Raw genomic sequence first — 27289 nt, 5'->3', positions numbered from 1 at the left:
CCCTTCATTCTTCCTCTCCTGCTATCTTCTTCTTTTTCTTTTTTCTTAAAATATGTTGCGTTATTTGTTTCAGAAGTACAGATCTGTGATTCAACAGTCTTGCACACTTCACAGCGCTCACCGTAGCACATACCCTCCCCAATGTCTATCACCCAGCCACCCCATCCCTCCCACCCCCCACCACTCCAGCAACCCTCAGTTTGTTTCCTGAGATTAAGAATTCCTCATATCAGTGAGGTCATATGATACATGTCTTTCTCTGATTGACTTATTTCACTCAGCATAACACCCTCCAGTTCCATCCACGTCGTTGCAAATGGCAAGATCTCATTCCTTTTGATGGCTGCGTAATATTCCATTGTGTATATATACCATATCTTCTTTATCCATTCATCTGTCGATGGACATCTTGTAGAGCCCTGGTTTTCAAACTAATGAGATCTGAGCAGCTCTGGCTGGGATCTGGGGAGCAGGGGCGATGCACCAAGCCTTCTCCCCAGGTCTGAAGGCGCCTGTCTCCTTGGAGCCCGTAGGCCATGAGTGAGTTTAAAATCTACTGACCCAGAAAGTTCGGCAAAATGTGCCTTGAATTGACCGAACTAATGCTTTTTGTTTTGAACTCTCCATATTCTGCACATTTTAGGTGCAAATACACACTGGCATTCTCCCCCTCTTTGTTTTATCTGTGGGTATCTGGTGGGTAGCACAATGGGTCAGAGTTCTGGAGCTGGGCTGGAGCCAGGATCTCAAGCCAAGAAAGTGAGCAGTCAATGCTTTTCCTTTCCATTCTAAGCAACAACAAACTCATGGCAATCAGGTGGTGGACAGCATTAGATTGATGCTTTGGATTGAAAATCAGAAAAATATAAATGTTGCCAGTCTCAGGAGCCCCTAGCTTGAGCCCCGGTGGTCACTTGTCGTCTGTGTCTTCCCTGATTCCAGATTTCTCTCTCTCTCTCTCTCTCTCTCTCTTTTTTTTTTTTTTTTATCTGTTTGGTGGCCTTGTCATTTCGGCAAGGGCATCAGACCATTTCCCCGTCTGTGGCTCAGCTCTTGGTCGGATTTTAGAGAACACAGGAGGCCCTCTGCATTCATGGTTCATGTTTTGCAACTTAAAATCTTCGCAGCTCTCTGGGCCAACCCACAATCTCTGCCCAAGTAACGGCTCCTGATTTTACAGGCCCTTGTGGGTTGCTGAGGGCCTGCCAGGCGAGGGAGGTACAAGGGATGGGATGTGGTGTCAGAATGCTAATGTTGCAACCTGCAAAGTTTCTCATCAGATGCCAAGATCCAGGAGTTAATTCTGCATGCTTGTTCAGACCTAGCTCTGAACCACAGGGCCCTTGAAACTCAGTCTTTGCTTCTTCAGAAATTTAAATTGCATTCCCAGGATTCTAGCAGAGTCAAGAAAGCTTGTATTTCAGGAGCGGGGATGGGCTGTCATGAGGCCTGAGGTTGTGGGTGTTGGTTTTCAGTGCCCGAGAGAAGGATGTCTGGCGGGAAGCCTCCTGAGTGTGTCGTCATGGACACACACATAGACTCCCAATGTTGGCAGGGACCTGGGAGGTCATCAGGTCCATCCCTCTCTCCCGCCACACCTCGCTTCAGACCCCTCTCCACTAAGCCCATCCCGTGTTCATCCTACCAGGGATGGGGAACTCACTACCTTTCAAGAGAGCCTCTTTCATTTTCGAAGAGCGAACAGCACGGTCCCTTCATTTACATTCCTCAAATATATTGAGCGCATCCGCATGCCGACCACACAGAGCTGAACAAGAAAGACCAAGTCTCTGCTCTAGTGGGGCTCACGGTGACTTGGGGGGACACCCAGAATATACGATAAATACTCATGCAAAGGATTCTGAAGGCGACAGAGTGATGACACAGACAGTCACCAAGGTTGGGGGAGCTGGTTACAGAAGGCCGTCTTGTGGGTGGACGCCAGGGGGACAGGTCACGGGAAGAATCACAGGAGGAATATTCCAGGAGGTAATGGAAAGAGTCCAGTGTGGCAGAGTGTGCTGGCTGGAGGAAGGGATGGGAAGAGAAGGCAAGAAGAAAGGCACAGGGTCCAGAGCTGAGTGTTGGGATACCCCAGTGAGTAAATGGGGTGCAGGAAGGAGTTAGCAGAAGGGATGGGGAAAGAGTGGCCAGTGATATGGGAGAGGTGCCTTGAGGTATTGTCATGAAGCGGTGCCTCTGTTAGACCCGAGTCTGTCCCCTCTTAGGTCCGCTCATTTCTGACGGCTTCCTTCCCGCCTGATGTGCTAGACTGGGGTTTGACCAGGTGGCCTGGTTTAAGCTTCTGAAGGGTCCCTCGGCTGACTTCGAATATTCAGAGACCCCAGTTTTGTTTTCGAGACTCTCCCCTTGTCTGGGTGATGCCTCCTTCCTTCAGTGGCTTCCGAAGTCCCAGCTGTGTCATGTTTTGCCTCTAGAGAGAGCACGCATGAGCCTCTTCTTGGCCGCCCGGAAGCTGGGGTGGCGGTTTGGCTTTGCCAGATTGATGAGCAGAGAAGGGGGGACCCTGTTACCTCGTCACATCATTCCCCCCCCCTTCCTCCTTAGCTTCTGTGAATTCTAAACCTAAAGAAAGGCAGTGGGGTCATTTAATTCATTAGATTTCAAACACATTATTGGACCTCTCAGTATCCCCCGTGTGTTGTGGTGGAAAACCCAGTAGAGTAGACCTCAGGGGTCCTTGCTTTTTTTTTTTTTGCCCTGGGCCTGCCTCTCACAAACTGAGAACCTGGGGCAGGTGCCCTGGTTGTCTAGCAGAGCGAGCATGGAGGTAAGGCCTGGAGTTGGCACCTACCACATCACGTCCTGGGGCCTGTTCACATTCGGGATGTAATTGTGACGTGGTGGGGGAGCGTCCTGAGTTGGGGTGGCCTCTGAGCTGGGCCTTGGGAATTAGGTAGAATTTCAGTAGCTGTGCGGGGGAGAGTAGGGCGTTGTGCTAGGGGAAGGGAGGGGGGGTTACTGTGGCTGGTGGGGTAGGGACTCCATTCTAGCTCTTAATCGCCGTGATGCTTGGCCTTTCCGAAAACACTTCCAGGATTAAAAGGAGAGGGCGCTTCTGATTATTATATGGAGATGGAGATCATATGGTGATTATTATATGGAGAATGCCTTTCAAACCCAAAGATCCTGAGAATAACGCAGGCACCCCCCTCACCCCTGTACTCTCTCGGACAGTACAGCTCTTAAACAGTGCCTTTCTGTCCTCGACTGCCATTTTTCCTGCCAAACCCAGTGGTTCCAAGAGGTCTGTTCTTAAAACAAAACAAAAAGGTTTTCTGATGAGTCAGTGTGAAAAATATAAAAATTCGAAAGTTAAGAAGGCTTCTTCTTATGTGGCAAGAATTCCCTTAGCCTTTAGTATTTCATTGCGCATTATAATTAACATCCAAGGAGGGATGATAATGGACTTGACCGTGGAACCCATCCCCTCTGTTTTTGTTTTTTTAATCAGCCGGTGGGTTGAGCGGTCCCACAACAATTCTTTGAGAAGCACAGCCTAGCCTAACCCGATCCTCTAGTTACTAGAGTTTTTTAACCGGAAAATAAAGGAAACCTCCAGCAGCTTCCTATTTTCAGGTACCTTCTGTCCTATATTATATATTATATTTCCTTTTCAAGCCCCAGGACTAGTTAGCAGAGTAAGACTGTAGGTTTCAAACCACACATATAAGTTAGACTCTGAAAGACTCCTTCCTGTGTCTACCACTAAGCCTGTTAATTAGGAGTGCGGTTAACTGACTGATTGTGTCAGGTTTAGCTGAAACACCTTGACGTGAAGTTTCTTTCGTGGGTTTTGCTCTGGTTAATATGCCCTCTACGGTTATGTGTTGGAAGAGCCTCCTCCTATGTGGTCTTCCTGAGCTCTGTGAGCTCCCGGCCACGGTCTTTCCCTCTCTGGTTTGCATCCAGCCTGAGACCTGAACCTCCCTTCAGAGCTGTCAGCTTTGTCTGGGTGGGGATGAAACTGAAGACCCCCCCGGGGTGGGGGACCCACGCCGGGCCCGGCACGTGCTCCAGCTGGTGGGCGAAGCGTAAGTGCCTTTTAAAGGCCACATTGTTGAGGATGGAGGCCTCTTGGTAAGTCAGCTATTCCTGGAATGACATTCCTACTCAGAAGTAAGGAAAATGGCAGTGTGTGATGGCAGGTGGGTGGGGCAATTTGAGGGTGGGGAGCCAGGCCCTGTTGGTCCCGTGCTTTTTTTTTTTTTAATTTTAATTTTTTTAAATTATGATTTTTTTTTTTCGTCTCCTCCAATGGTCTCTTTCTTCGAGGCTTTATTCTCTCCTGCCCTCCCCGATGTATGCCGACTTTCCCGCACCTGTCCTTCCTCTTCTTTCCAAGAAAACCTGTTCTCTTGATTGAGTCAGAAAGCTTTTAGGAGTCGCTCGGAGTCCCCGCGGGGCCGGGGATGGGAGGGGCAGGTGGCTCAGTGCTGGTAATGAAGGATGCGGAAGGCCCTAGATGATCTGGCACATTTCAAAGTAGCTTCATCCTCTCTGAGCCCGTAGCTCACTGGACTGCAGGCCAGGGCTAAGAATACAGCTGCGGGGGCAGATGTCCTTCCTTCACTGCTTAGCTGCCACGGCAGCAGGAATCTGACCTTGAGGCGTGCTTTGATCATTGAGTAAACTCAAGCTTGCGCTTATCTGCTGGGGGAGCTGGGTCTGCCTGCAGCCACGGCCCACGTCAGAAAAGCTGTCAGCAGCCCCTGGACCTGGCACTCTCATTAGAACCGAGCCAGCAGAGAGTTTTAGGGCGTTTAATTCCTATGCTCTGCACCAAGGTTGGAGATTAAAATTAAAATTCCACGGGGAATTCCACAGATATTTACCCAGGCATCCACCTGGGGCCAGCCACTGAGTGGGTCCTGGAGGATGACTGTGGGTGCTCATTACTGGCTCGGCGAATGATCACAAACTTGCAACTGGAGAGAAAGTGTCTCCCTGCCCTGGGGCTCGGAGAGGAGCTCAGATTTGCCCCTTGGAATGTTGGTGTCGTGTTAGGTTTGCTCCATATAAAACAGGTTTGTCATTGAGAGCTCCGTCCCTTACATCAGATGTCTCTCTACCCTAATAATGGTATCGTGGACGTCTGACTTGCTTTGCGATAGCGGAGGTTGGCCACTATGCCCTGTAGGCCAAATCTGGCCCACCGCCTGATTTTGTAAGTCAGGCGTTATTGGATGAGTGGGCCCCACCCATTCATTTACATATTGACTAAGACCGATTTTGTGCTAAGATGCCAAAACCAAGGAGAGGCCACGGAGACCCTACCTTTGACCTGCAAAGCCTAACATGGTCACAATCTGCCTCTTTCCAGATAATTTGCAAATACTTGCAAATGCTTTCGGAGTTCTGGTTGGTGCCCTAATCATGTGGCTTACGCGAACACTGTGGTCCCCATGTGTCACTACCGGAGTGACCCAGCCAAATCTACCCCGGAGAAACTGTACCCTGCAACAGTCCGTAAATGCTTATTTGCCCCGGTCCTCAACATCAGCTTTTTAAAAAATGGGGTGATTTGTATCATCCTCCAGTAGAGCTTTCCTATCAGTTTGATCATTGCGATCGCCCTACGAGATAGTTGCAATGTCACTGTCAGAGAAGAGAAATTCAAGGCCGAACACATGCTAAGTGGCAAGTGAAGCCGGTGGTGAGCAGAAGTAGGTGGCAGAACCATCCCCTGCGCTGTGGTGAGTAGAGTGCCTGGCTGCCCAGCAGTCAGGCTTGGCTCGAGTCCTCATATGGGATCAAACACCTGCCATGCCCCGAGCTCCTGGTCGAATCCAATCCAGGCGAAGGATTCTGGCTCTGGAGCAATGTCCTCTGCACTTCAGAATCTCCTCAGGACCTCGTGGGCTTCCTTCTGGATAATTCAGCCAGCCTGTCGGAGCTGGGATGGACACTGCTACCTCCTGGCTCCGTTCTTTATCTCCCCGGCCTTCCCGTATGTAAGCTTCTGATCTGATAGCGATTGAGGGCAGGAGAAGTCCCTTGACTCTCGGCAAGTGGAAGACCAATCCCGTCCAGATTCCAACTGTTCTTTGAGCTTTGGAATCCTTCTTGTGCACTGCCATGTCTGCTTTGCCTTGTGATCTTTTAAGTTAGTTTTAATTATTCAGATGTTACAGGAAAGTATTCTCCGTATTAAAAATAAATCTGACGATGCAGATACTGACCAAAGACCAAACTCTCCTCCATCTAGCTCCAGCTCCGGCAGGCAGCCGTGGATATCAGTTGGCACATCTTTGGCTCTTTTTCCAGTGAACACGCACACGCATATTCATGCGTGTATTTGCACATTTACACGTATTTATAAAGTTTTTTTTTTTTTGGTGTGTATTTACATAATGACATCATGTTGTATGGATGCCTTAGTCTTTTCATTGTCTTGGAGATCTTTCAGAGGTTGTTCATTTTCCAACTCATGACTTTTTCACTGTTGCAAAAATATTCCATCGTAGGGATTTACCCTAATTTATTTCCACTCATGGGAGTGATGGTATAGTGAGCAATCCTTATTCATTTCTCTTTGAGGATATGGTTAAGTATTTATCCACGATGTAGTGATTAAATTGTGGAGTCACGTTATTGGCATTTAACAATTTAAATATATTCTGCCAAATTGCCGGTCACAGAAGGATAATTATATTAATCATTCCTCTGAACGGTGTTTAGAGGTATCTCTCATACATGTACTCTGTTGACATTATCAACCTTTTTGATTTTTGCAAATCTGATAGATAAACATTGGCATCATATTCTTTCTGGATTTCACTTGCATTTTCCTGGATGCTAAGGAGGTTGAACACCATTAAAGATGTTTATTGGCTATTCCTATTTCTCGTTTGTCAATCACGTGTCTGTATGACTTTATCATTCTACACTGAGCTTTTTGATGCATCTGGAATTGAACTTTGTGGATGATGTGAGCTAGAGATCTTTTTTTGACAAATGGATAGCCATCCCCACTTGGTATCTGTTGTATTTTTTCTCTACTGATTTATATGTTATGTTCGTTACATACTGAATTCACAGATACACTCCCAAAGTCTTAGTTCTGTGCCATTGTTTTATTTCTCTTTCATGGCTAATACCACACTGTTTGAACTGCTAGAACTTTATAATATAAATATACGCTTTGCATATCTATATTTGGATATCTGGTAGGTGATGTTCTGACTCATTGTTTTTGTTTGTGTATTTTTGTCTTTTCTTCTTGTGTTTGGTTCAAAAATTGTTTTGGCTATCATTACTTATTGTCTTTCAGATAAGTTTTTATTTTTTTATTTTACTTCTTTAAAGATTTTATTTATTTATTTGAGAGCGAGAGCACACGAGCAGAGGGAAGAGCAGAGGAAGAGGGAGAAGCAGACTCCCTGCTGAGCAGGGAGGCCCGATTCGGGGCTCAATCCCAGGACCCCGAGGTCATGACCTGAGCCGAAGGCAAACTCTTAAAGTGCCTGAGCCACCCAGTGGCCCTCAGATAAATTTTTAAAGCATTTGTCAAGTTCCGGTTGGGATATTATTTAGGATATCATCGAATTTGTACATTACTTTGGGGGAAAACGGCATCTTTAAGACTTTGAGTATTTCTATCTGGAAACATAGTATGTTTCTATGTCTTTAGCACTTCTTTTATGTGCTTTAATAAAATTTGTCTGCCTTACTGAGCCCCCCCCACCAAAGAACATGATTCTTTAATTAATTGTATTTTTGTCCTTTTTAGATTTTATTAACAATTGCTCTCATCAGTAATGAGTCAGTTCATTTTGGATCCGTTTAATTATTCCTTTTCTAACTTCTGAAGTGGGAAGTTTAGTTCATTCTTTGCCAATACTTGTATTTTTTAGTACATGCTCTAAGGGCGTACATTTTCCACTGAGAGTATGGCTTGGACCACCGCCCATAGATTTGACGTTGACGACTCTCTGAATCCCAACCTCTGCTGAAGAAAGTTTTAGTTCTCATCTTGACTTCTTTGTCCAAATACTATTTTTAAATTTCCAATCTTATTTTGGCCAGTTTGTTTTTCATTCCTACTTTCTGTTCGCCTCGATTTATGCCTGTATCACTTTTGCTTCCTTTGAGATTTATTGAGATTTACTTGTCGCCTAATACATAGCGTGTAAGACTGTTCCTTGTACGTTTGAAAATAATTCATGCTCTTTGTTATATGGACACAAATTTTCTATATATCTACTAAATTGAAGTGGTGAATCTTGTTATCCATAATCTCTCTGCTACTGTATTTTTTTTAGTTACTTGATTTGTTTATTCTGAGAGAGGTATGCTAAGGCCTTTCACTATGATTGTGACTTTGTCAGTTTCTTCTCCCAATTATCTCTTACTTTATACTTTTTCTGGGCCATGTTATTTTATAGGCATAAAGGTTTACGACTAGCATTTCTTCGTGGTCAACTGGGTCTTTCCTCACTATGAAGTATCCCTCTTTGCCTCCTTTCATCTTTTTCAATTTAAATTCTGTGTTGTCTGATGCTATTATTACTATACTTACTTTTTTTTTGGTTAATATTTGCCTGCCACCTCTTCTTAAAATCTTTCGATTTTCCACTGTTGTTTGTTTTAGGTGTATCTCTTGTTTCAGACTATCAATGGGAATTATGTAATTCAAGGTGAAATTCTTCATCTTCTCACGAGTGACTTGAACCCATTTACATATATTGTGATTGATGATGTAGTTGGATTTACTATCTTCATGTCTGTATTTTATTTATTTGTACTTATGGTTGAAAACCTTCTTCAACATTGTATTCCCAGGGCTTACCAGAGAGCCGGCCTCAAGATAGTAAGTGTTCAGCAAATAAATGCCCATTGAATAAAAACTTCCTTGACCCCCTAATTCTGATCTGATTTGACACCTTATGGCAAAATAACTCCATTGTAATGGCGTTGGGACTCAAGTTCAAATTATTGGTAGAAGAAGTTTCAAGAAGGCTTTAGTTGCATTTCTAAGTCTAAGGGATTTTTCCTATTCCTGTAGATTTAGCGTCAAAGATTTGGAGTTTTCTCTAAATGTGAAGTCTGTTGTTAGTGGTAGGGGAGGTAAAGAGTAAGGTAAAGGTTTCAGAATTGGAGGAGGAAATCCAGATTGTCATCTGCCCCAGCCACTCTGCCTGGGAGGGTGTACCCGGAAGAATGTTTCCCAGCCAAAAAACTCAATCACTGTTTTCGTTCTGGATCTGGGTCTCATGTATCTTTATGTTTCCAGCCTCACCTACCAGAGCACCAGATAATTGGTTTACTTTTGAAAAAATAGCATTACGGCAACATTAACTTTATTGCAGACTGCTCCCCTAGAGGAATTACTAGGGCTGGAGAAAGACAGATTTAATGAAGAGGTATATAAAAAATGAAGTCAGGATGGCTCACTACCTGGGACATCATTTTCTTACCTTAATTGACAAAGACATTGAAAACATAAAAGGAACAAATGTTCTGTCACAGTGGAAAGAATACTAGGCTGGAATCAAGGGCCTCCCAGAGTTGGCCTTGCCTGTTGGGCTCATCAGAACATCTCCGGAAGTCTCTTTCAGTACAAAGGAGCTGGATTAGTGGATCTCCGACATTTCTTCAGTTAACCCCGCCAGCGCCCTTAAAATTCTGCCGTGATCTCCTTGTGACTCAAACGACGTTCATCATATTCAGTGGTTGATTAAAAGTCATGCAGATTTCATAGCTTGGAGTACTGTGTTAAGCATCGATGCGTTTCTCAAAGCTTTTGCACACTACTCAGTTACTGGGCTGAGAGGATAAAGCCCTGTGGCTTCCCCAGTTGCTTTGCCTTGTTTAGAGCAGCACCCACCCCAGTGATTCTTTGGCACTTGGAGGAAAGGACGCGGGTGGCAGGTGGGCAAAGCCAAATACAGCTCTCCTAGGGGGACACCTTAGGTTCCCTCTGTAGTGCTGAGCCCACGCTGTGTCTTCTTCTCCCTTCCCTCCTGAGATGACATTCTTTTGCAGTAGACGGTGAACTACAGAACTCCCTTTTCTGCCTGCATTTCAGTTGGAAGCTTGGGGATTTTATCCCAAGCTGGGGGGTTCAACCAAGCTGCGGAAGTAGAATCCCAGCATCCCACCTGGCGATTTGCCTAAGCACAGAGCGCTCTGTGCTGAGGCTCATGACTGGGGTTACGACTGACCAAGATAGAGCTTGGCCGAGCAAATGGATTTTCATAGCTCGCTCTTCTCCATCAGCATTTTCTTCCAATTTACTACAAAATTGGTTTTGGCATCAATACTGTTTGTTCTTCCCAACCATCCTCACGATCCCTATCTCTCCTTGGGGGATGCTGATATTTTGAACAGTGATTTTAAATTATTCTTGGAATACAGGGGTTCCAATAAGCAAGCCCTTGAAAGCCCTTTGAGGGCAAGAAGAGAGAAGGCAGTGGGTGGGGCTCAGACCCTCTTTAACACGTGTACTTATGTGGGAGTAACACATTTGGCAAAAAGCCTGGGAACGAGTTCAATATATTTTAACTTGAGTTTAACTCTTAGTAGTGGGACTGGTGCGGTGTTTGTACAGCCCTTTCTCAAAAGGACCACAATTAAGTAGGTATTATACAGGTGAATTATACAAGTGAGTTCTGCTCATGAAAGAGGGCTTCTGCCACCTGGGAGGACTGTGGGTTTTAGGGGTCACGGTGCGCCGGGCGCCATGTTCCTCATGGCACAGCCCCTCCCTCAGCCCTGGCGGGCTTTTCCTAACCTGGTGTCTCTCCCCTCCAGAATGGCTGCAGTCTGTCCAGGCCACCATGATCCTGTCCATCATCTTCAGTGTTCTGTCCCTGTTCCTGTTCTTCTGCCAGCTCTTCACCCTCACCAAAGGGGGCCGGTTTTATATCACTGGAGTCTTCCAAATCCTTGCTGGTAAGTTGGAGATGATATCCAGTTCCTGTGGAGACTGTGCCTGTCCAAGGCTGGTGAATGATCAGTCAGTAGAGGGACATGGCCCCGGAAGGACTGATGTTTGTGAGTCTGTACCTTGGATGGTTTTGGAAGGTGTGTGTGTGTGTGTGTGTGTGTGTGTGTGTGTGTGAGTGTGTGTACCTACACCTTAGAATTTGGGAACTCTCCACTATGCCATGGAACGAGATCCATAGGAAATAAGACTTAGGGGCTCTGGAAGGAAGGTCCCTAACCCAGCCAGACCTGTCACCAGGAACGAAGCTACAATCTGGAGACATAATCAGAGGTGAATGCCAAGAGTATCAGTAGGACCAAGGCCAGTTTTGAGGGCGTATCGTCGTACATTATGTTATGCCCTGAGGAACTATCCCTGCTTGGGCATGGGAAGGGGCCCCGATATGCTGCTGAGCTTGGGTCTCCTCCCTCTAAGCAGTGATGAAGCCATGGTGAATTCTTACTCTCCTTTACTCCCCCTCCAGGCTTCCGGTGGGCTTTGATTTACTATTGTCATCCTCAGGTATCTTCATTTTGGCACCCCTGTGTAATATGCCATCATTTCCAAACATAGGGCCATGACAACACACGAGAGGTCTCCTTCAACTCCTCCTTAAACTGCCTTCACGTCCCCCCGCTGGATGTTATCCATATGTACAATATACAGAGTCTGAGAAGCTTCTATTATAGAGGGTGACATCTTCCAACTTTGTCTCTAGATTCTGAGCAATGTCTTCCTTCATTGACACTTACCCTTCTTCTGTCTGTTGACTACCAGTTGACTGAGTTAGCAAGCACTAGAGAGAAGTAGGAGGCAGTTGGGGTGGTGGCTCCTAGAATCCATGTTAATAAGTCACAAACTCCATATATACCATATGTACTGTGAGATGTTTTAGTGTCTGGCTGAGTAGGCAAAGGGCTACGCTATCTCTTGGTTGGTTGTCGGAATGTCCATGGTGCTGAATCACCACCCTGTGCTCAGGAGCATCATTGGAGGGTTGAAAACAGCCCACATGTCCTTGATGGATGTGGGGATATAATGGCTTACCCATGGCTGTATGGTAAGGCACAGCCTGAGGTTGAATGTTGATGACCTTTTCTAGAAGCCAGAGAGTTACCCTTTCCTGGAAGAAGGAATTAGACTGGACAGTTACTTCTCATTAAATCCTCAAACACAGCATTTCATTTCATTATGTACCATTTGAGGATTTCAAAACCGAATAGTGCTTTGCTACTTGCATGGTTTTTTTTTATACCAAGACAGGTTTGGTATACTGGAGTGTTGCCAGTTTTGTTAAATCACAAATTATGGAGTAAGATATCATGCCTAGGTATATTAGAAGCAGAGTTATCATTAGTCACTCCGCTTCCAGAAGTCATATGCAAAACTAGAATGTATTCTGGGACTTCTTTTTCGGCTCACCATTTACAGTTTGATATCAAGCCAAATGATGATCATACTTGTTGCATCCATGGGTGTGTCCTCGAGATAGAACAATCCAGACTTAGGAACCAGAACTTTCATCAAATGTTTATATTTGGCCTGCCCCAGTGTGTTACTTTACTGATAAATAAACTGAGACCAGGAGAGTGTCATGAGTACCCAAGGTTGCCCAGCTCACACAAGAACAGCAGAATGCATTCTACATGGTCTCAATATTTAGTTAGGAACCTCCTGATCGTTAGAGATGCAGAATCCGCCAAAATTGCCACGGAACCCAAAATCCAAGGTAGAAACTCTGCTTTTCCAACATGTATTTGCTAACCCGTCCTGTTCTGAATCTCCTCTGAACTCAATGCAAGCCCGTTAGAATTCTGCTATAAAAAAAAACCGCTAAGTCTAAAAGCACATGATTTGTTCTTCATTCTTCCTCTTTGCATGTAGCTTCTTATCTCTCATGGGATCCAGTTTTCAGTTTATCAGTTTGTCAGCCTGGCGGCCCCTATTCCAACAAGAAGTTGTCTTGAATTAGCCATGTCGAGCCACAGGAGTGGTCGTAATCTATAAGCCCAAAGAATATTCTGTTCCTAACTTGAACTCCAGTTCTTGTGAGCTGAAAGTGAGTCCTCTGGTCATCACAGGCTCTCCAGAATGTTGCATTTGAACTTGCTCTGTAGGGTTTTGCCACCCAAGTTGAGGACTAAAAGAGGAAGGGCCTTCCCTTAGAGATTCCCTTGGTTCTTCAAAGCACCAAAGCATTTTATTTTTTTTTAAGTTTTTATTATCTTTTTTAAAGATTTTATTTATTTATTTGAGAGAGAGAGAGAGAGAGAGAGAGAGACAAAGAGCACAAGCAGGGAGGAGAAGGAGAAGCAGGCCCAATGCGGGGCTGGATCCCAAGACCCCGGGATCATGACCTGAGGCGAAGGCAGACGTTTAACCGACTGAGCCACCCAGGTGCCCCGCACCGAAGCATTTTAAGTGGAAGCCATTGGAAAATCTTCAGAGTCTCCCAGGTGGCTGTTTTGGGCTGCACTGTCTTTGCCTCGCTCTCCTTTGGAGGGCCCAGCTGCAGTCTTCATAGATCATACACATGAGTGTGTGGGAAAGGCAGGTACAAGGTGTGGGGGGCTCTTGGGGCTGTCTGTAGCTTTAGAAGCTGTCTCTGCTTGCTCTAGATTACACCTCTGCGGGTGCTTATCGGTCCGCCTGCTTTGCTGACTCATCCCCTTCTGCTTTTCATAATAAGCATAAGTCTCACATTGAAGAGCTGTCTTCCCTTGATTACATACTTCTTAGGTTGGCTGCTTCCTGGAGATGTGTCAAGAGGCTCCATCCAGTTCATTGCTTTTCAATCTTAGCTGTACATCAGAATCACCTCTTTAGGGGCGCCTGGGTGGCTCAGTCAGTTGAGCGTCTGACTCTTGGTTTCGGCTCAGGTCCTGATCTCAGGGGCGTGGGATCGAGCCCCGTGTCAGGCTCTGTGCTCAGCAGGGATTCTGCTTGGGATTCTCTCTCCTGCTCCCTCTGCCCCTCCCCCCTCCCCCTCAAATAAATAATTAAATCTTTTTTTTTTAATCACCTTTTTAAAAAGAAGGTGCTTTAAAAAAAATGCCAGTGCTCAGGCTTCATCCCTGGAAAGCTCTTGGGTGGGGCTGCTCCCTGGATGACTCTGATGTTCATCCAGGGTTGGGAACTGTTGGTGTAGCCATCACACTATCCCTAATCCCACTGTAAGGTCCTCTAGGAATTTCTCTGCCAAAGACTCATCCCACTCGTGAGCCACAGATTCTTCTAAACCCCCCTTCTTAGAGAAGAGCCATTCTGATCCTCTCCCTGGATTTTGGAGTCTTTTTTATTTTAAGAACTGGTACCGCCCTGTTCTCAGACAGTGGTTACCGTGATCCTACGTCTGCTGGGCTGGGTTGCACTTGATGAAAAAAGCATCAAGAAATTCATAGAGATACCGACCTGAAAGACAGAGCCCCGTGTTTGGATTTATATTTCACTACTTAACACCCAGCACCGAGCTCCGGGCACACCACATAGAAGTCCCTGAATAACCCACTTGTTGGATGACTGGGTAATTGTATTCCCTTGGCAGAATCAAACACGGGTCACATGTGTAGTTACTATTTATTGTGATTACTAAAAACAGAGAAGACGGTAAAAGGAGACTCCTGAGTGAGTGTTTCTGTTTGTTCTGTTTCTTCTGTGAAACAGACTGATACAGACGTCGGGCTTTAGAACAAAAGACTTTGGGGGATGAATAAAAAAGCACAGTGCCCTCCCTCTTCCGAGTGGCTCAAAGGCCATTGGCAGCCAGGTGCCACATTAAGGGGACCCCCCCCTTCGCAGCGAACCGTTCCAGATGTTGCCCTGGCCGAGCCCAGGTCGGAATCCAGGAGTGCAGTGGGTGGCTTTCGAGGCAGTGAGGGTCACGTAGATGCTGAAATCGGAAATCAGACCAGCAGCACAGAGAAGGTTCTGCATAGGTCAGACAGAGAGCCCAGTGCTTTCAGAGGAAGGGACCTTCCAGCCTCTTTCTGCCCCACCTCATGATGCTCAGGACCAGGTGGGGTGACTCAGAGTCACTCACTCCTCCAACCAACACCATGAGGCACCATTGACTTTCTAGCCAACTTCCCTCTGGCTTCCGCTCCAGGTTTTCGAATGAGCGGCTTCTGCGGAGGTCACTGATATAACTCCCTGATGTCACTGGCAGAGTCCCTCCACTCCTTTCAGTTCTGTTGACTGCTCACTCCTCCCGGCTCTCCGGACATCCCTGTTTCCCTGGTGAGCTAAGTTAGCCCATCAGGGGGCCATGCCGGGGAGGCGAGGGGGTGTCCCCTCTCTCCCTTACCCCAGACCCAGTCCACCCTGTGTGGACATTGTGTCCACTTCTGTTCTCTTCTTGTCCTCATGAATACCACTACCCTCATGCAAAAGCCACCTCGGGCGCCTTCCCGTCCCCTGTTTTGTCGCTACCCCGAAATCCATTTCCCACGCTGCTGCCAGAGAGATCTTTCTAAAACACACCTCGGATCGTGTTTCCCCTCTGCTGAAGATGTGCTTCCCACCACAACTTCCTCAGCGTGCCATTCAGGACTCCCAGCCTCCCCACACACTGCCGTCCCCCTGTCAAGGGAGATCCTTGTCAGGACCCGCTTCCCCTGACTACCTTGTCCACACCCTGTTGACTCGGGTCGAGCACCGTCTGCCCTGTCAGGCTTCCCTGGGCCCCCCAGTTTGGACTCCATGCCTGTCCATCCTGTCAGAGCATCTCCCTCTCTTGAAATCATGTCAGACCATATCGGAAGTTTCTGTGGACATGTCTGCTGCTGAATGACACTCCGCCCTGAAGCTAGGGGCTGTGTCTTATCCATCTTGGTGCCCTCAGTAGCCAGAACAGTGCCTGCACACACTAGGCACTCCTTACATGTGTTCGGAGCCAAACAGAATGGAGATAAGGAAGTTTTGAGACTTCCCTCCGTTTTTTGCTTCGCCTTTGGCCCCTTGGTTGCTCCCTTCTAAAGGTTCTGGGCTCTGATTGCTCACCCGTGGTCGTTATTGCTGTGAAGGGGGCTTGAGGCCTCCTCTTCAGGGGGGCTTTAAGGGGCTGGTTGCGGATCCAGCCATCCTGACAGGGAGAAACTCTCGAATGTTGTCTGGATGGGGTCCGGGGCTGCCACTGACAGCTGACTACCCTTCCAGACTCAGGCCCCTGCCGGGGCATCCCCATCACTCCCAGAGCACAGACTGCTCGTCCGTGGGGAAGGAAGGTACAAGGCTGCTGGTGCAGCAGCAACCGCACTCACCTTCCCCATAGGGGGCCTTCATCCCTGCGCCCCCACCTACTGATGGGTGAGGAAGCAAGTTCCCACCCACTTACGGGGACATCTTTCGGGACTACAGTGTGGCATCAACTACCCTATATCCCAGTGTACCTGTAATGCTATACAGCCAGGCAGCCTTGTGATAACATATTCCCTAAAACATCAGTCTCCCGACGACAGTAATTACAAAGCGTGTATCCACTCTCCACACTTGACTTTGTAAAGTGTCTCTGCTCATTGCTGATCGCGGCGAAGCTCCAGTTCATTGGCTTCTGAGATGCTCCTCAGGCAAGTTTCATATAAACTAGGCCATCTACGTAGTCACTATACTTGTGAATCCTGCCTCCTCTGTCCCTCTTGGTCACAGATAGAATGTTCGCTCTTTGCCAGTGAAATCGGGGCACGGCTGGTCTACACAGCTCCCCGTGGCCTTTTTTCATGTGGTGGCCAGGTAGACGCATGGCCCATTTGGAAGCCTTCCCGGCGTGCCAAGCAGCAGCCTGGCCTTTTTTTGCACGCTGTTCCCTCGGTCACATTTCTCATCTCGTAGCCCTGCCCTCGTTAGGTAGGTCAGTATTGCCCCAGAGACCTCAGTCTTTCTTAAAGACACAGATTTGCACTTCGCCGAGGTGAGTCATGGGGGCGTGGGGAGGGGGGGGAAGAGAATTGGGGATCACGGCCTCAGGGCAAATAAAGCATGTTCTCAGCTGGGGCCAACCACGTGGGAGTTTTCTTCTCTGACTTGGAGAAGGACAGTCTTATCAGGGTGGTGAATGTAACGTATTCCCACTTAATGCACTTTGTTCAAACAAAGTTGCAGTGTCCCGCAGAATGGCAGCCCAAATAGCAGTGAGGTTAAATGTAGGTGGTCTGGGGCATTGGGAGCTTTGGAACCACAGGAATCCCGCAGAGCATGCTGGATTTATAATAGAGTCACTCAGAGCCTCTCACAGACCCTGTTTTCAGGAGGGAACAGAAGGAACAGAGCGGGCTTTGTGCAGCTCCGGGCTGGGGTGCTGACATCACTGGACCCCTCCCTGCAGGGGGATGCCGACTGCCATTGCGGGCATTGGCCATCACTCTTGAACTTGCCTGCTTCAAGAGCCCCTAGGTGGAGGTTTTTCTTGTCTTCCCCACACCAAAGGGCTGCAGAGGTGGGCAGGGGATTTATCTGTGTATCCAATAACCTTTCTCTCCTCTTTGGGCTTCAGCCCCAGCCTTGGGGGCACCAGGAACTGTTGGAAGGAACCAAGTGCAATGATAGTCCTCCTCCCTCTGCTTCCCACTCATATCCTGTTCTTCCTCCTCGTCTTCTTTTTCCTCTCTCTCTATTCCTTTGTATGCCTAAGCGATGCCCGTAGGGCATGGATCACTCGACCTGTTCCATGGCAGTCCTGCTAAGGGGCCCTGGGTTGTGCCTGGAGCCCAGTGCTCTGGTCCTCGCATGACTCAGGTAATGGCAGAGTGTCATTTCAATTTCCTCGTTCAGATGAGGCCACCACCCATTTGTAGAGCTGTTCATAGATTTCCAGGGGCTCCCACACCCAACCCTCCTTGGAAAGAGCTAGCAAGGTTTATCTTGCAGCCCAAATTCTTGCTGTCAACTAGGAATTGGTGACAGTTAAAGGAACAGAGATGGGGCAGAAAAGATGACAAGGGACTGTGGAAATGCTGGTCTGGGTCACATAGATCAGAACCAGAGAACAGATCGCTTCCCGTGTTTCTAGATCTTTGAGACCCCTCCTCTCAATCTGGGAGAAGATTCCTTCCAGAATCAGATACACTCTTCTTGCACAGTGTTTGTTGTCTGCCAAAGGTTGGGTGACCTGGGGTGTGTGCGTGTGAGTGTGTGTGAGTCAAGAGCAGGTACCCAGGGTCCCACGGGATCCGCACTGGGGGTGGTGGACAGGGGACCCCTCTCTGTCACCTCTCCCTCCCCCTACTTGTCCCTCTCTTTCCCCAGGTCTGTGCGTGATGAGCGCAGCATCCATCTACACGGTGAGGCACCCGGAATGGCATTTCAACTCTGAGTACTCCTATGGCTTCGCCTACATCCTGGCCTGGGTGGCCTTCCCCCTGGCCCTGCTCAGCGGCGTCATATACGTGATCTTGCGGAAACGCGAATGAGGCTCCCAGACAGCTGGTCTGAGGCACTGAGCATACATAGGGGAAGGGAGGAAGGAAACCAGAAACCAGAAGAAAAAAAGACAAAAAGACAAAAAAAAGAGCTAGTCAAAAAACCCAAACTCAAACCAAACCAAACAGAAAGCAGTTGAAGGGGGGGTTAGTGTTGACTGAAGATGTATATAATATCTATGGTTTATAAACCTATTTATAACACTTTTTACATATATGTACATAGTATTGTTTGCTTTTTATGTTGACCATCAGCCTTGTGTTGAATCCTAAGGAAGTAGCTAAGGAACTTTACATCCTAACCGTGTAATCGAGCTCAGTATTTTTGTTCTGTTTTTCGTTCTCTTTGTTTTGCCCGGACATGAAATAACTCCGTCTTGCCCCTTCCCTTTTATCTGAAAGAAGATACCTCCCTTCCACTCCACCTCATTAGAAAACCAAAGTATGGGTAGAAACTCCGAATGGCCAAAAGCCCTTAAATTGTGGGTGACCCAGTGCATCTCGCACAGAGACGGGCACCGCCCACACCTACGTGCGAAGCCTCACACTCACATGGACAAAACCCCCAAACTGGAGCCCTCGGCAAAAACATGGCTTGTGGCCTTGGAATACTTGCCCTTGACGGTGGGTGTCTCAGTCACACGTCGAGATGAGAAATCGGTGACAACAAACCTATGAAATGGTGCTATGTATTTACCATTCCTTATTATCACTAATCATCTAAACTACTCACTGGAAATTCAATTAACGATTTTACGACATAAAGTAGAATGGAGACCTGAATAATTCTCTGTACTATAAATGGTTTATAACTGCTTTTGTACCTAGCTAGGCTGCAGTTATTACAATAATAAAGAAATAATAAACACAGCTTTTATCGCTCCCACATTCTTCTTACGGTCGGAGCATCGGGACAAGCCTCTAGACGCCCCCCTGCCTGGGACTGTGCATTCCCAGGGCTCAGCTGGGTCTAGACTGTTCTCTGCTTCCAAGGACTGTCTGGCAATGACTCGTACTGGCCACCAACTGTAGATGTATATACGGTGCCCTTCTGATGCTAAGACTCCAGACCTTTTTTTTTTTTTTTTTGGCTTTGCTTTTTCTGATTTTATACCAACTGTGTGGACTAAGATGCATTAAAATAAACATCAGAGTAACTCACTGATCTCTCTTGGGATTTTGTGGGGACTTCGACGTGGGTGGGGAGGTGCCTTTCAGAGCGGAGGGAAGAAGCACTTTGGCGGAAAGCAAGGTTGAACTTGTGGTCTAGGTTGCATTTTGGCTTTCTTACAGGTGACGGGGAGCACATCGTGCCTTCCATAAGCCTGTGCAGATGTCTGCTCACTGGGGAGGACCAGGAATTATAGCTGAAACAGAAACCGTAAATGGGGCTGGAAGGGACTTGAGTGTTTGTTTAGCTCAACCCTCTCTCCTGCTCTCTTCTCTGATGAACCGCATGGGGGGCCGCGGAAGCATGTCATGCGTTCACCTAACATATGGGGAAGGTTGGCATGAGCAGCACAGACCCCTAACCTGTCAAAGAAGGGGAGGTATGTGATGGCGGAAAGTCTGCATGATGATGACGGGAGGCCAGGCCTTCAGATAAAACATTAGTAGGCATCAACTAAGTTCCTGATGGGGTCCTGAGGGAGGGCACAGGCATGTGTCATCTAGGGCCAGGGTTCTGGACTGCCCTGGCCCGCGTCTCACCCATAGATATTTTTACCCATTGACGTTATATTGCACACGTCCAAACATCAAGCTTGTGATGCCCTCAAAGTTGCTCCAATTCTCATTGGGTATCTACGCTGAACTGGGCGCCAGAGATCAAGAAAGGATCACGTACTTTTTTTTTTTAAGATTTAATTTATTTATTTTAGAAATCGAGAGACAGCACGAGTGGAGAGAGGGGCAGAGGGGGAGAGAGAGAGAGAATCTCAAGCAGACTCCGCACTGAGCACGGAACCCAACACCGGGCTCAATCTCATGACCCTGAGATCATGACCTGAGCCGAAATCAAGAGTTGGATGCTTAACCAACTGAGCCACACAGGTGCCCCTAGGATCACATACTTCTTAGTCACAAAGGGTAATATTTTATGAGAGGCGCAAGCAAACAGCTATATTGTAATGGAGAACATACAGATGAAGCTTCTTGGGTTGAACCTGCCCTCTGCCCCTTACCAGCTACAGGAGACTAGGGATAGACCAACTCTAAGATTCCATTTTCTCATCTGTAAGATGAACATGCCAATGCCAAGTTTATGGGATTGTAGAGATAGAAAGAGGTGGAATGTATAAAGTGCTTAGTATAGTGAGCATTAGATAGAAAGCCCTCTGTAAATCAGTGGTTATCACAGATGCGATGTTTGAGGTATATTGCAATTTACAAATTGAAGGGGAATTCGAATTCCCAGGCCCAACATTAGAATCTCCCATGCAAGGTCCACCCCACAGATATGGATTCCTTCTGTCTATGTTGGGACCCACCCTGTCCTGATGGATTTAAAGGACCCTGCAGGTGATTACAGTGCATAGCAGGGGATGATAAGCCGGGAACCTGTCAAATGCTTTTCAGACAGCGTGCTAATAAATCACCTGGGAATCCTATAAAATGCAGATCTGGTTCAGTAGGTCTGGGATGGGGACTGAGGTTCGTCGTTTCCAATTTGTGCTTAAGCGACACTGATGCTGCTGGTCCACGGACCACATTTTGAGGAGCAACGGTCTGAATAAAGCCGCCTTCAGGCACCTCATGCTCTTGTGTCTTTGAACAGCTCTGACAGGAGGGCTTTCCTCTTTCTAGGTTTTCAATAGTGATCGGTTAACTCTGCTTGTGACTTGGATAGATGGAGTCGGGTAGCAAGATTGCCACCAGGTGCACATGAGACATAGGTAATTGGGAAAACTAGGAGCCTCGCTTCATGAGCTTGTACTCGTGAAAAGTACACTTCCATTTCACAAACCTTCCTCTATAACATTAACCTAACAATTAAAAATTTATATACATAAGAATAAAGAAGAAAAGCAAAAGTGGCCCAAATCTCCCCACCTAGGATATGCTTTTGGCATTAAAAAAAAAAAGTAATATATATCTAGGATCATAACATCCTAAACACATCCAGAGGGGAAAATAACACGGGAAAGGCTTCCCACCTCCCCATAGTCTCTTGCCAAAAATAACCCATAAGACATAGCTTATGGTGTCTTCCACAAAAAAAGGCAATGCCCACATATATACACCCATTTAAGTATTTGACAAATGTACACCAAAGGGATCAAACTACTACTACCACAGTGTTCTTTTCATTTAATGATATACATTGGAGATCTTTCTACATCAGCATATACCTCATTATTTTCAATGACCTCGGTTTCATTCTTTCAAAATTCTGCATCGTATTTTGCTGTGTAGCTACACCCACCTCACTGAGCCCTGGCTCAGAGATTTTTGCCTGGGTGGAGAAACATCCACAAAACAGATAATTTCTACTCTCTTTCCCAGGAACAGACCACATCTGCACCAGAGAGTGAAGAAGTTCAAGCCTCAAGTGCTCTCAAGAATAGCGGAGGTTCTTGGGGAAGACAATTGGGAGGAGATTTAAGACAACAAACTGAGCTGTAGGCTGGCTGGTTTGCAGGTGACAACAAGGGAATAATACATGTAGGAGGAGCCCTCCAGGGATCAGAACAAAAAAATCAAACCCTGGCTTCAGAAACTATTCCTTCCAAGGAGTTAGAATTTGACTGGATTAATTGGTAGATCAATTTATGACCCAGGACATTGTTGAAAACAATAGAAAAACCAGCAGTAAATCAATGGGGTCTAATCATGGGATGTGGTCTGGGAAAGACAAAAAGAGAAGCCTACTGAATCCCCTGTCATCCCAGGGTGACAGCGTTCCAAAGCTGTGGCTCCCTGAGGAACAACATCAGAGGCTGAGCACTGTCGGGAGGAAAGAGACCTCACTAAAATAATCTAGTCAGTTACTAAATACAAGCATACCTCATTTTCTTGGGCTTCTGCACTTTGCAGATCTTGGATTATTTTGTTTTTACAAATTGAAGGTTTGTGGCATTGAGCATTGACCAAGTCTATCAGCACCGTTGAGCAAATCTATCAGCGCCATTTTCCCAACAGTATTTGCTCACTTTGTCTCTTTGTGTTACGTTTTGGTAATTTTAGCAATATTTCAAACTTTTTCATGATTACAGTTGTTATGGTAATCTGTGACCAGTGATTATGATTTGCTGAAAGCTCAGATGATAGCATGTTTTAGCAACCAAGTATTTAATTTTTTAATTTATTTTAATCAATTAATTTATTTTTAAGATTTTATTTATTTGACAGAGAGAGAGATAGCAAGAGAGGGAACACAAGCAGGGGGAGTGGGAGAGGGAGAAGAAGGCTTCCTGCCGAGCAGGGAGCCCAATGCGGGGCTCGATCCCAGGACCCTGGGATCATGACCTGAGCTGAAGGCACACGCTTAACGACTGAGCCACCCAGGTGCCCCAGCAACCAAGTATTTTAAATTAAAGTATATACATTAGGTTTTTTATACATGATGTCATCACACATTTAGTAGACTACAGTACAATGTAAACATAATTTTTATATGCACAGGGAAACAAAGAAAAAACATTTGACTTGCTTTATTGTGATGGTCTGGAACTGAACCCATCATATCTCTGAGGTGTGCCTATAATTAAACAATCGAATAACAGTAACAAACTCCAGAGTAGGAACAATATATTATAAAATATCTAGATGCTACAATATATGATCTAAAATATCTAGTTTCCAACAAAAAATTATGAGGCATGCAAAGAAACAGGAAGTATGACCCATACATTAGAAAAAGCAGAAAAACTCTATGAGGGAGAACAGATGTCAGATTTATCAGAAAAAGACTTTAAAGCAATCATCGTAAACATGTTCACACAACTAAAGGAAATCATGATTAAAGAACTAATTGAAGGTATGATAACAATGTTGCATCAGATAAAGAATATCAATAAAAAGATGGAAATTATGAAAAAGGGACAAATGGAAATCAGGTTGTTGAAAAGTACAATAAGGCAAAAATCATGACATCCCAATCAATAGACTCAGAAAAAGCATTTGACAAAATCCAATGCTCTTTTATGATAAATACACCCAACAAACTAGGAATAAGAGAATATCCACAACTTAATAAAGAACATCTATAAAAAACCTAAATATTGGTAAAATATTGAATGCTTTCCCTCTAAAATCAGGAAAAAGACAAGGGTGTCTGTGCATACAACCTCTATTTAACATTAACTTGGAGGTTCTAGCTAGAACATTTAGGCAAATTAGGTAAAAGAAAGGCATTGAGATTAAAATGGAAGACTAAAACTAATTCTATTCACAGATAAATGATCTTATATATAGAAAATCCTAAGTAATCCAATAAAAACTCTTAGAAATAATAAATGAATTCACAAAGGGGTAGGACACAATATCAATGTATAAAAATTAATTGTATTTCTATATTTGCAATGAACAATCAAACGGGGGTGCCTGGGTGGCTCAGTTGGTTAAGCATCTGCCTTTGGCTCGGGTTATGATTCTAGAGTCCTGGGATTGAGCCCTGCATTGGTCTCCCGGCTCAGCGGGGAGTCTGCTTCTCTCTCCCCCACTCCTCTTGCTTGTGCTCTCTCTCTGTCAAATAAATAAATAAATAAAATCTTTAAAAAAAGAACAATTAAACAATGAAAATAAGAAAACAATTCCACTTAGAATAGCATCCAAAAAAAGGATAAAATGCTTAGGAATAAATTTAACAAAAAAAGTGCAAAACTTTATAGTTTGAGAATTATAGACCATCAAGGAAGACATTTAAGAAGATCTAAATAATTGGAAAAATATCCCATGTTCATGGATCAGATAATTTAACATTCTTAAGATAGGAATGTTCCTAAATTACTGTAAATTTTCAGGGCAATTTCCATCAGAATCTCAGCTGACTTTTTTATAGAAATTCATAAGCTGTTTCTAAAATTTAAATGGAATGATTGGAAATCCAAAGTAACCAAAACAATCTTGTAAAAGAAAACAGTAGGAGGAATTCCCACTTCTTGATTTTAAAACTTACTACACAAGCAATGGTAATCAAGATAGTGTGGTACTAGCCCAACTATAGACATATTGATCAGTGGAATCAGGTTGAAAGTCTAGAAGTAAACCCACATATCTATGATCATATATCATAAACCCACATATATTTGACCATGATCTATGATCAAATGAATCTTGACAAGACCATCTACTGGAGAACAAGAACAGTCTTTTCGAAAAATGGTGCTTGAACAACTAAATATCCACATGCAAAAAAATTAACAGCACATAAAATAATTAACTCAAAATGGATCAAAGCCCTAAATTTAAGAGCTCAAACTATAAAACTCTTAGGAGAAAACTTAGGAGTAATCTTCATGACCTTGGGCTTGGCAAAGATTCTTAGATATGACACCAAAATCACCAGCAACAAAAGAAAAAAATCAATGAATTGGACATCACCAAAATGAAAAGCTACTGTGTTTCAAAGGACATCATCAAGAGAGTGAAAAGACAAACCACTGAATAGAAGAAAATGTTGCAAATCATTATATCTGATATGGAACCTGTATCCAGAATATATTTATAAAGAACACTTATACTCAATAATAAAAAAGACAACACAATTAAAACATGGATGAAGGACTTGAATAGACATTTGTCCAAGGAATAAATATAAATGGCAAGAAAACACTCCCCCCTCCAAAATGCTCAGCATTGTAAGTTATTGAGGAAATGGAAATCAAAACCACAATGAGATATTAGTTCACACCTACTAGGTTAGCTAGAATCAAAAAGTCGGATAATTACACATGTTGGTGAGGATACAGAGAAATTGTAGCCCTCATACACTGGTGGTGGCAATGTAAATGGCAACTGGTCTGGATAACATTCTGTCAGTTCCTCAAAGGATTAAACATAGAGTTTCCAGATGACCTAGTGATTTCTGTCCTCAGAATATACCCGAGAGACATGAACACACAAAAGGCAGAAATTCGTACATGGGTGTTTTATAGCAGTATTATTCATAACAGCCAAAAGTGGAAACAACCCAAATGTCCATCAACTGATGAATGGATAAACAAAATGTCTTATATCCACCTGCCAGAATACTATTTGTCGACACAAAGATATGATGTTCTGCTATATGCTATAACACAGGTAAACCTTGGAGACCTTATGTGGAATGAAAGAAGTCAGTCACAAAAGACTGTATATTATATAAGTCAATTTCTTTGAAAGTCCAGAATGCGGGATGCTGCAGAGTCAGAAAGCAGATCAGTGGCTATTTAAGGCTGGGGAAGGGGGATGGGAACGTAGGGTTGTAATAGCTCACAGGTACCATATTTCCTTTTGAGGTGATGAAAGTGTTCTAAAATTGACTGTCATTGCACAACTTTTCACAGAAGTGAATATACTAAAAACCAAAGAATTGTACTCTTTAAGTGGGTCAATTGTGACTAATCTATGATAATTATATCTCAATAAAGCTGTTGATACTAAGAAGAAAAGAGACCGCTGTCTGTTCCAGCTATTGGTAGTGCCCTCATTAAGTCTGTTCTGTTTGAAAAGTAATACATCTTTTATTTTCGTGGTTTCGTTTATTTATTTTGTTTAAAGGGACAAGATTCTTATTCCTTCTGAGCACTAAAAAGCAGGACAAGATGTTGAAGATGAACAGTTAACATATTTCTTCGCTAACAGAATCTCGGGTTTTCCCAGGGGATTGTTTGGATGACATTTATTTTCCATCCTGGAGCTCTTCTGAGAGATAGTTCAATCTTAGGAATTTATACAAATGGAGTTTTGATTAGAAACCACCCTCTTAACAGCTACTTTCTGCCGTGGGTTCAGGCTCGGGGATAATGCCAAATGCGCGGAGTGGGGATAGCAGCTCCGGGTGCAGGCATCCTTCTTCCCATTTCTTTTCTCTCCAGGATCTTGTACCCTCATGTTTTAGGAGACTCTAAACTCCAATTTTGTCTGCAGTGCTTTGAAGTGCTGAGAACGGCTTCGTCTTTTTGCCCTTAGCGTCTGCTTTTAGACAGCTTTTCAATCTTTCGTTCTGCTGCTTATTAATTGGCAAACCCCTTGAGGGGAAATTCGGAATTAGTCGTGGGCGCACCTCCCTGGGTTTCCTTTTCTCTGACCCACTGGCTCAAATCCTGGTGGCCTTGGTGTCACAATGATGCTTTCAAACAGATTTTGAAAAATTTTATTCAGATTTTTCAGTAGTTGGCGGCCAGGAGAATGGATCTGCTGGAAGCTGCTGTACGCGGAGGCCCTTTTATTTTAGAAACAGAAATTCCTTATTTACTTTGAAAAAGTCTGTGTTAAATTTATAAATTTTAGTTGGGAGAAAATCGGTATCTTCCCAGGCAGGTTGTAGGGGACAGGCCAGGCTTCCCCCAAATGCACCACTTTGTCATACCGATTCTTTCAAAGATTTATTTATTTATTTGAGAGAGAGAGCGCGCACAAGCAGGAGGGTCAGAGCGAGAGGGAGAGAGAATCTCAAGAAGACTCCATGCTGAGCTTGGAGCCCAACATGGGGCTCAATCTCAGGACCCTGAGATCACGGCCTGAGCTGAAATCAAGAGTCAGATGCTTAATGGACTTTGCCGCCTAGGTGCCCCTGGCATATTGATTATTTTAAATAGAAGTTACTTACGAGATAGACCATGTAGAAAAGGACACTCAGACACTCCTTGGTCCCCCTGAAAGCAGGAAATAAATCTCCCATGTGAAAAGCACCCTCCCTCTGTTAAGAAGGAAAAAGACATCCTTACCACCAGAGACAGGGACTTTAAAGCGGAGAAAACTGTAAAAACAAACCTTGTTACTT

At 45.0% G+C, this 27289-nt stretch overlaps 1 protein-coding gene across 2 annotated transcripts in view; it reads left to right on the top strand.

Moving 5' to 3' along the window:
* PMP22 (peripheral myelin protein 22) overlaps window positions 1-19524 on the top strand; it is a 31129-nt gene extending 11605 nt beyond the window's left edge. For both annotated transcript variants that reach the window (XM_073881747.1, XM_025864394.2), the window contains exons 4-5: window positions 10777-10917; window positions 18191-19524. In XM_073881747.1, the coding sequence (XP_073737848.1) occupies window positions 10777-10917; window positions 18191-18354 (305 nt within the window). In that variant the 3' untranslated portion in view covers window positions 18355-19524. The remainder of the gene's footprint in view (window positions 1-10776; window positions 10918-18190) is intronic.
* Window positions 19525-27289: the final 7765 nt, after the last annotated feature.

This window comes from Callorhinus ursinus, unplaced genomic scaffold (genome assembly GCF_003265705.2).
Source record: "Callorhinus ursinus isolate GAN/ISIS: 27379988/994484 unplaced genomic scaffold, GSC_fseal_2.0 scaffold43, whole genome shotgun sequence".
Lineage (NCBI taxonomy): Eukaryota > Metazoa > Chordata > Mammalia > Carnivora > Otariidae > Callorhinus > Callorhinus ursinus.
Note: the sequence above shows the minus strand (reverse complement) of the source record. Positions and strands in the feature narration are given on the sequence as shown.